The 9273-nt window shown below is 28.1% G+C and overlaps 1 protein-coding gene across 2 annotated transcripts; it reads right to left on the bottom strand.

Annotated features, from left to right (window-relative positions):
* Positions 1–746: 746 nt before the first annotated feature.
* On the bottom strand, positions 747–6445 carry LOC111282329 (uncharacterized). Of its 2 annotated transcripts, none has more exons than XM_022870371.2 (4): positions 6005–6433; positions 5832–5914; positions 1136–1191; positions 747–1043 (listed from the first exon to the last, which is right to left on the bottom strand). In XM_022870371.2, the coding sequence occupies exons 1-4, from the start codon at positions 6174–6176 to the stop codon at positions 965–967; spliced, it is 390 nt and encodes a 129-aa protein (XP_022726106.1). In that variant the 5' UTR covers positions 6177–6433; the 3' UTR covers positions 747–964. The 2 variants fall into 2 exon arrangements, with proteins under 2 accessions (XP_022726106.1, XP_022726114.1); XM_022870379.2 differs by having other exon boundaries at positions 979–1043; positions 1136–1210; positions 6005–6445.
* Positions 6446–9273: the final 2828 nt, after the last annotated feature.

Below are 9273 nucleotides of genomic sequence, written 5' to 3'. Positions count from 1 at the left end.
GCTGCCATCTTTATTTTAACTTGTTTGTATTTAGTTGGGATGACAGTCCAACTAAAAGTATTTTTCAAACTTCTTTCAAGTTAATTTTAAAGTTGTTCTGAGCATTCCTTTATTTTTGCAAAATTTATTTAGAGTTTTCTTTATTTGTTCGCCACTTTACTTCTCGTATTTTACTCTTCTGGTTTTCAAATATTGCTTTACTGCTGCTCCTCTCCTACTTCAGTTACATCTCTTTATAGTCGATCATCTCACATTGCTACCATCTTTACCTTTTGCTGAAGCAACTCATTCGGCCTATATTGCTCAATAGTGTGTTATTTCAAGTCTACTTCAAAAGCAACCACCAAGAGTCTATGTCTATGACATTCGTTAAAAACGTCTATGCATTGTTGATATCTTTCTGCCTATTTTCCGCTCTAGTTTAGTTCCAGTACTTCCTAAAACATTATTTTTCCTATCTTCTGAATTATCTAAAAAAACCAAACAATTTCAATATTTTCTCATCACTTATATTACTTGCTTACAATCTATATTCTTGCAGGTATTCAATTAACAGCAATCATTAGCAGCAATATTTGGTGAATTTGTATTTACATGTGCATAAGCTCGCTCAGATAAGCTAGACTCTGAGTCAACAACATGTTAGCGAGCATAAGGCATATTCAAGGCTCCTATCAATAGAACCATAAGCCACGCAGTGCACACATCCAATGTGAAAGTAAACCAGGTAAACTGCAATTACCTCGTGGCTAACAACCAAAAGCGTTACAATTTCCATTCAACGAGAAAAATGCATGAGCTTCAGCTATAATGTAAACATGCCATAGGGCATGAAACACAGAAATACAAATACCACAAATACATAACACTCTCCAGAAGTATTGGGTGTTTGTGTTTGTTTTAAAAGCACTCTGAATTTGTTATAAGCCAATCTCATTATCTGGTCAACACAAATGACAAGAAACTACTGATCCTTGTATCTCTTCTCTATTTCCTCCAAATTCTGAATTTCCTTATGATACTTGCAAATGCGGAAGATACACCTGCACAAGGATCCGAAACAAATAACCTCAAAATTTAAAAACTCCTAAAAATATCTTTCTCAAGGAAAGACCATCAAATTGCTAGCACATACCAATAAAGGAGGCATGCAGTTGCACACAAAATTACATTCCTTTGAGCTTTGAAGATCTGCAAAGCATCCCATAAACTGAAATTATTTGCAACCCAAGTCAAATATATGAATTCAAGAGATATTTAACGGGCTTGTTTTCTTTCTGCATATGTTACTCAATCAGGTCTAGCCAGCTTTACAAGAAGAGTATATAATTAATTAATCACAGATAAGCACTAAATAAGCCCATTATGAAATGTACTAAACCCCCCCCCCCCCCCCCCAAAAAAAAAAAAAAGAGACAAATGATTGGGAAAAAACAGGGCAGCCCAAAAGGCTTTCTGAATTGAGGAATGCAATATTATTATCTCCTTACCTGGTTGAAAAAAGAGAGAAATGATTGGGAAAAAGCAAGAAAGCCCTATGTGTATCCTCGTACAAAAGGCTTTCTGAATTGAGGAATGCAATATTATTATCTCCTTCTTACCTGGTTGATGCAAATATTATAATCTTTGAACCATGTTGATGCGACACTAATTGTCCCACCTTGGGAATTTAAAGCTACAAGGAAGTCACCAGTTTCTCCCAAGATTGTTAAATATCGTATGGAATAACATTTCAATTTTCTTAAAATAAAAATTGTATATACAGGTAACAATTATTTTGACATATCATTTCAAAAAGTTTGATTTAGTACAAATATATTTATAAATATACATGAATTTATATATAATGGTACTACTAATCTATAAAATAAATATACAATATCTTTAAAAACTACATAAATAAGTTTAAAAGTATAAGAAATAATATTATCAATTTATGATGATATTTTTAAATACTTAATCTAATCATATGATATTTAAATGAGTTTTCTCATGTAAAAATATATTAAAATAAAAAGAAAGAGATGAAAAAAAAATTAACTTTGACTTTATGATTGTTAAATTTTAGAGAGAGAACACAAATGCTTTCTTGAAAGAAATTCAAATACTTAGGAACCTTGGTTAGGAAAAATAAAGTGTACCAAAATCAAGTTATAGTAAAAAATAGTTTTATTTTTATTAGGTTAAAAACAGTTAAATAATAAAATATAAGTTAAAAATTACAAAATATATTTCACATTCACATACCACCAAAACAAGCTAATTTACCAAAACTAATCAAAACCAACGAAAGCAAATGGTATTACCCAGTAACAAGGCCGGTAGAAAAACACCCTTAAATGTACTATATTTTGTTATAACTAGAGTGTACCAATTGGTACAACCAAAACCGAAATGAAATTAACAATATTAGTTTCCCCACGACCCAAAAGGCAAATACCAAAAAGAAATGAACAAGAAAGATAGCAAAGTAGAGATATGAATACTAAATATTATGTACGTCCTGCGTGCATCTGCAGCAGCATATTTGAATTGAGGAATCTAAATTATTTAACCCCCCATCATTTGAAGTGGCAACATGAGATGTCTAGAAAATATTGTACCTAAATTTCTTGTCCTACATCAAAGTAGTTTCCATCGGTTGATCCATTGCCCCAATTACATGGTATAAACCAAAAGATGGACTCCAATGTGGATATCTGACATGGATATTTCCCTAAATGTTTAACCCATCATTTGCTTTTGAAATTTCTGGGCTTGCAAAGTTGGCTAAAGAAAACCAAAAAGCAGGGTATAGATATTTGGATATGTCTTATACTTTATATAGATATATTTTCTAATTTATTTTCCCATTGATCACAAAACATGACCTCTTTCTTTTAATATATTTTCCTTATTCAAATTCATTTACACCTAGTGTTAACTCTTAAGTAATTATGTTCTGTCAAAAAGAATAAAGTACTTTTGCTTAAATAACTTTTAACGGAAGAAATATGTAAGCCCCTTACGAAGAATGGAAAAGTACATATAACATCCTCTTGTTTGAATGCACTTTACTCCCCTTAACCGTTAGGGAAGTCGCACAACAATTAGCCTTATTAGACTTTAATGCCACAGCTAATAAGGTGAAAAAGGAACTTAAAAACTTAAATTAAAAAGATAAAATTACACTAGCTACCTTCCCTCTTTCTCTCTCCCTTCCATTGCTTTCTTCATTTTTTTATTTTTTAACTTTGAGCTCTTCAGTTCCCCTCTTTTTTTCTAGGATCCTTTTCTTTCCTGATGATCTTGCAAAGTTAGTTCTTAACTTTGATTCCTTCACAATTTTCATCAATAATCAGTAATATTTTTTATTTCCACGGAATCTAGAGTGAGATTTTGACTTGTGTAATAGCAAAGACGAGTTCTAGCCATGGAATATTAGCTATGTAACTATTTTGATTAATGTGTATTTTGTATTCAACGCAAAATGACGGATTTATACCAAAAAGGGGATGGGGAAGGTTGGATAGTTTGAATTTTGACAATACGTGGAGTTAAAAGGCCTTTGGATATTTTTGTCAGCTTACAACTATTATACTGTATTTTTGGATGTTCTTGTTTGCATATGTGAGAATTTTTCTTTTACAATGTTGGGCATTTTCGTTGCCCAAGTGCACTTCACCATACGGACTAAGCCCAAGATAATGAAGATGATTGCTATAAGATCTTTCTACCAATTCATCATTCCAAAAGCAACAAATAAAGAAAAAGACCAAAACCAAAATGGTACTCGATGTCTAAAAAGAAGAAAAGAATCTACAATCTGAAAAGAACAAGGAAAATGACTTAAAGCCTATAGACTCTAAAGATGAGGTGATTAAAAACAAGAAGGAAATGACTAAGACTGAAAATGAATAGAAGCTTGAAGAAAATAGTCAAAAGACCAAAGCTTCCAAAGAAGAAATGACTCAAAGCCTGAAGATTCCTCGTGGCTCAAGAATAAAAACAATAATTCTTTGTAAGAATCCCTTTAAAAATTTCCTTGCTTAATATTTTGTTAATGGATCTAGTTTGCAAGCAATTTCCAAATAAATATTTTGTTTCAAATTCATGTTTTAAAGTTTTAAATTCTATATATACAAACACAATATAATATTTATATAATTAGAAAATCAGGCAACAAAGGGGCCTATGTTGATAAAATGATCAATATCATGCAAAACTTGCTAAGACTCCAACTTTGAGCACAAACAAACAAGTTTTGCCTTAAGAAAAAGATTACTTCAATAACTTCAAAATTAACATATACCAAAAGCAATCTTCATTGATGCTCTTAAGCATGCACCTAATAAATGATTATACAACCTGGGAAGATAGACAAAGAGATTTAATAGGTTAAATCTAGATTAGAGCAAGGTGTTAATATGTTTCTTTTGGGGCTTGCTAAAATAAAACGTCAGTAGTTACATCAAATGCTTCTTGATAAATATAAGTGTAAAAAATAGTTTAATGGCAGCATTTTGAGGAATTAACAAAGAAGGCTAGTGTCTTGCACTACATTTAGGAGTTCACCTCTTCATGTAGAGCTAGATGTGGCTGTTGTGGTGGGATTTTTGCAGAGAGGCACTGGTAAGTTTCATCTCTATAATTTCATAATGATAATGTTCAGCTTATAGAAGGTAGTTGGATGATTCAAGTTAAACATATTCACAAAGAAGGGAAGCGATTTGCTAGTTTTAGGTAATCTTGGTCGAAGTGCCAATGGTGGTGTGCCAATCTTGAGGAGCCTCTCCCACTTTCAGCCCTTATTGTTAGCTACAGCTGCTGGGTTAGCTAGCTTGCTGTTATAATTTGGGTTAATGTTATTTTTCATGCACCCAAAAGATCCAAGTAAATGAATAATCAGCCCAAGCATGAATGTTTAATTTCAATTCTCAAGGAACAAACAAAGATAAAATATCAAAACTTCTTCTAGCAACATCCATAAATGAATTAGGCCAATTTGCAAATAAAGCAAGGACTCACAAAATATATGACCCAGAGAACTGGCCACACAAATGCATAACAGAAAAGCATAGGAAGCCACGGCAGAAAATGTGTTTCAGGGAGGTACATCTGTGCATCTAACATTCCTTTCTCATAATCTTTCTAGAATGTGTCCCATTGCAACAAGAAATTATAAAAATTTGACAAAAAGAACATAAAAATTTCTCTCAAATATAAACATCCTGCACGTTAAGCAATCTGCGTGCTTCATTGTTTTCCACAGAATACAAAGAAAATGTACACAAAAATTTGAGATTTTCTTGTTCTAAATTTAAAAGTTTCGTTTTTCTTATTCAGGACAGTTATTGTCTTTTCACCAAATCAAGGCATTTCATCCCATGAAAGTGCTAGACCGCTATTCCTTTTTTTTTTTTTTTTAAATCCATAGTTCTTTGGCCAGTAAAAGTTGAATTAAAGAAATAAATAAAATCCCTAATATCTTTTTGTGATTCTAGAATCAAAGTTCACACAATGACAGTCAAAGAACAAAACTAATGTAGCCAACTACCAATACTGCCAATGATATAATAAGATTTAAAGGATAAAGATATAGATGTTTTAAACTTGAACTTGCAGACCCAAATAAAAATAGTAATTAAAAGATGAAGCTGAGACATATTAACAATAGAGGAAGCTAAAAAAGTCCATTGTCCATTCTACCTTTCATAGAATAGACATAGACACACTAGAGGAACTTAGAATTATTACTGTCGCTAAAACTGGTAAGCAAACGAAGAAATGACCAAAAAGCACGGCAATATTTCATAATCAGATTTCGAAAATTGGAATAATCTAACGCTTACAGATTTCTCGTAACGATCTCTCTCGGCAGCGGTGCAGATCTCAGAGGTACACATCAAGCGGTGTTCGTTCTTCCAGTAGATATCTGCAAGCAAAAAATGAAAAACCTAAGACCCATATCATTAAAGATTGAAAAAGCAAAGGAAAACAATAGAGAGGAAAAAGGCGACAAAACCTAAGAGTTGGAATCCAGCAAAGGGAACTATAAAGAGGGCAGGCTGCAGAATGAGAGAGATGAGTGAGACCAAACGGTTCTTCAAGACCTTGGGAGAGGGAAGGGTTAAGAGAAGAGCCACCACAGCCTCTGCTGCCACCGCGTATGTTAGAATCATCCACTGCAACGCCATTGTCGGTCTGTCTAAGTTTTTCCCCCTTTTTTTTTGGTTGCTAACTTGGGTCTGATTTATTTTCCTTCTCGTTTTCTAAGCTGCCAATTGCGAATACCGAATTCTGTTTTCCGCGTGTGCTTTGTTCTCTCGCTTAACGTCGAAGGCAACCGCTTGATATTCTGGATCTTTTGGATCTTTTTCTCTTTCAGATTGGGAGTGGAGACAGCTTGACCATATTTCCTGGCCGTTGGATTTCTAAATGCTAGATCGACCACTATCCAAATGATTTTTTGTTTTAGCCAAATGGATTAAGCTGGTGTTTGTTATAGTAATTTATCACTTAGCATGATTTAAAATTATTTTATTTGATTAATAATTATTAATTTTAAAAATTAAATGTTATTATACTTGATACTATTAAAATTTAATTATTATTTTATTTAAAAATATAAAATAATTATATATTTTAATAATTAGATAAATTAATGATTTTAATATTGTTTAAATATATTAATTTGTAAAATATTATTAATAATTTATTCATTTTATAATAAAATATAATTAAATTATTAAATTATTAAATTAACAAATATATTTATTAATAAATTAATTAATTTTTATAATATAAATTATGTAATAAGTTTAAATTAGAAATAAAACTAATTTATTAAAACCTAACAAAAGAAAAATAAAAGATTATATTTTATATAAAATTTTTTAAAAAAATAAAAAAAGCAAACAAATTATTTTTTAATTTGTTACAATAAATATTAGTTTAAAAACATAAAAATTCATAATATAAAATAATTATAATTTTAAGAAAAAAATATGATTTCAATTTACATATTAAATTAATAATATTCTATTGTTAAGTTTGCATATCATTTTACTTAAGTGATAAAATTTTTTTACCCATTTAGATGAAAATTAGAACACTCTCCAATAGTGATCTAATCACTCTAAATAATCTAAAATTACTATTACGTAAAATTATTAAGTATTTATCAAATACGATAATTTAATTATCATATGCGAATTATAATATTTGTTAGGTCATCCTCTCATATGAAAAATTATCTAAGATTTATTATTGGGATAGAAAAAAATTAATCAAATTATGCTATAGGTCCATATACTTTGAGAAAATTTAAAATTTAATCTATATACTATACTTCATACAAATTTAGTTTTTGTGCTATTTTGATTTGATAATTTTAATCCAATTTGACTGACATAGGCATTGACTTTGATGATATGGTATGGATTTGCTGATTTGATAACTTGTATGAATAAAATCAATTGTTAAATTATATAAAATGATTCTTGTACTCACATGAAATTTGAAATTTAGTTTTTGTACTAGTACAAATTTGAAATTTAGCCTTTGTACTCACATAAAATTTGAAATTTAGTCCCTTTAATATAAAAATATATATATTGAATTCTTTTATAATTTTTTAAATTTTTTAAAAATATCAAAATTTAAAAATATTTTAGTCCCTTTAATATAAAATTTTTTAAAAAATATATTATTTTTTATTATATATAATTCATTATTAATAATATGATATTAATAACAATATTATCATTTATATTAATCAATTATAATATTAATAATTTAAATTAATATATCAAAATTATTATTATTTTAATTAGTTTTAATATATTATATAACAAAATTTGTAATGAACTGAATTATTGAATAAAATTACATTTGTAAGAAGCTGAAATAGACCATAAATGGAATATCTATTCTATCCTATCAAATAAAGTAAGAAATTCAAATCTAAATTCTTATATGGGATGAGTTTTTATTTATGTGAATGATGAATTTTGAATCCTAACAAATCAAAATGAGGAAATAATTTATTTAATAAACCAAAAGCATCAATATCGTGTATCACAATAAGCATTTTCAATTTTTTTATGTTTTTGCAACAGAAACTTATCTAAATAATTATATTAAATTAAATAATAAGGTTAATTTTAAAACTAATACACATTAATTTCAGTAAATTACTTTAATATATTTAGAATCTTAAACCTATATTTGATTATAAAAAATCATTTAAATAGGGTTTAATTTAAAGGAATAGAAATATTGTTTTATGGATAATTTTATTCTTACGGGATGGGATTATAACTCTAATTCATTTAACAAATTAATAAAAAATACTAGTTTTATTAAAATTTGATAGTGACATATTTGTATCATATATTGAAAATTTTGTGATAGATTTTTAATAGATTTGTCCAAATTTTTTTTCATATGGCCATAATAACTACAATTGTGACAATAAAAAAGTGTGATAAAATCAGTAACAAATATTATATTTTATGATGAAATGTAACTAAAAATTGTGAAAGAATATTATGACAGATTTTTTAATATTGTGACAAAATATTATAATTGAATATTGTGACAAAATTTAAAATTTGATATTTTTAAAATACTAAAAATTTTCTAAAAAATTTAAAATATTTTTTATTAGAAAGATTAAATTTCAAATTTTGTGCGAATACAAGAACTAAATTTCAAATTTCATACAAATATAGGGATTAAATTTTGAATTTCACATGAATACAAAAATCATTTGCATAATTTAACAATTGATTTTATTCATCCCAACTACCACATTAGCAAAGTCAGCATCTATGTCATCAAATCAATAGCTATGTCCACATTTTTAATGGCAAAAAATTGATCGAATAAATGATTAGACTAAGATTACAAAGCAAAATAGGACGAGGACTAAAGTTGTGTGAATTATATTAAAGGGATTAAATTTCAAATTTCATGAAGTATAGAGACCTTTGGCATAATTTAACCAAAAAATTTCACTTAAAAAATTCTATTAATTAAGGTATTTTAAAAATTAATAAATTTATATAATAAATATTAAAACATGTTACAATCTTTTAACATTGCTTCCAAAGTCTAAATAACATTACTTACCAATTTTAAAAACTTTATTATTTGTATATAAAACATTAACTCTTAAATTAATATTATTAAAAAATGTCCAGTTTAAGAAATCTATAAAAATTATTAGAAGAAGTTACAGTGAAAATTTATATTACAAAATCACTATATGTTTGATAGTACTAAAAAGAA

This window comes from Durio zibethinus, chromosome 17 (assembly GCF_047325235.1).
Source record: "Durio zibethinus cultivar Kanyao isolate XHJ-2024 chromosome 17, ASM4732523v1, whole genome shotgun sequence".
Classification (NCBI taxonomy): Eukaryota; Viridiplantae; Streptophyta; class Magnoliopsida; order Malvales; family Malvaceae; genus Durio; species Durio zibethinus.
Note: the sequence above shows the minus strand (reverse complement) of the source record. Positions and strands in the feature narration are given on the sequence as shown.

What these genes read in the sequence shown, in the direction of transcription:
- LOC111282329 (XM_022870371.2), bottom strand. Translation starts at nt 6,176, where the DNA reads ATGGCGTTGCAGTGGATGATTCTAACATACGCGGTGGCAGCAGAGGCT. An exon ending in TGCTGGATTCCAACTCTTAG is followed by an intron (nt 5,915 to 6,004) that starts GTTTTGTCGCCT and finishes TTTTGCTTGCAG; the next exon opens with ATATCTACTGGAAGAACGAA. An exon ending in ACTGCATGCCTCCTTTATTG is followed by an intron (nt 1,044 to 1,135) that starts GTATGTGCTAGC and finishes ATCCTTGTGCAG; the next exon opens with GTGTATCTTCCGCATTTGCA.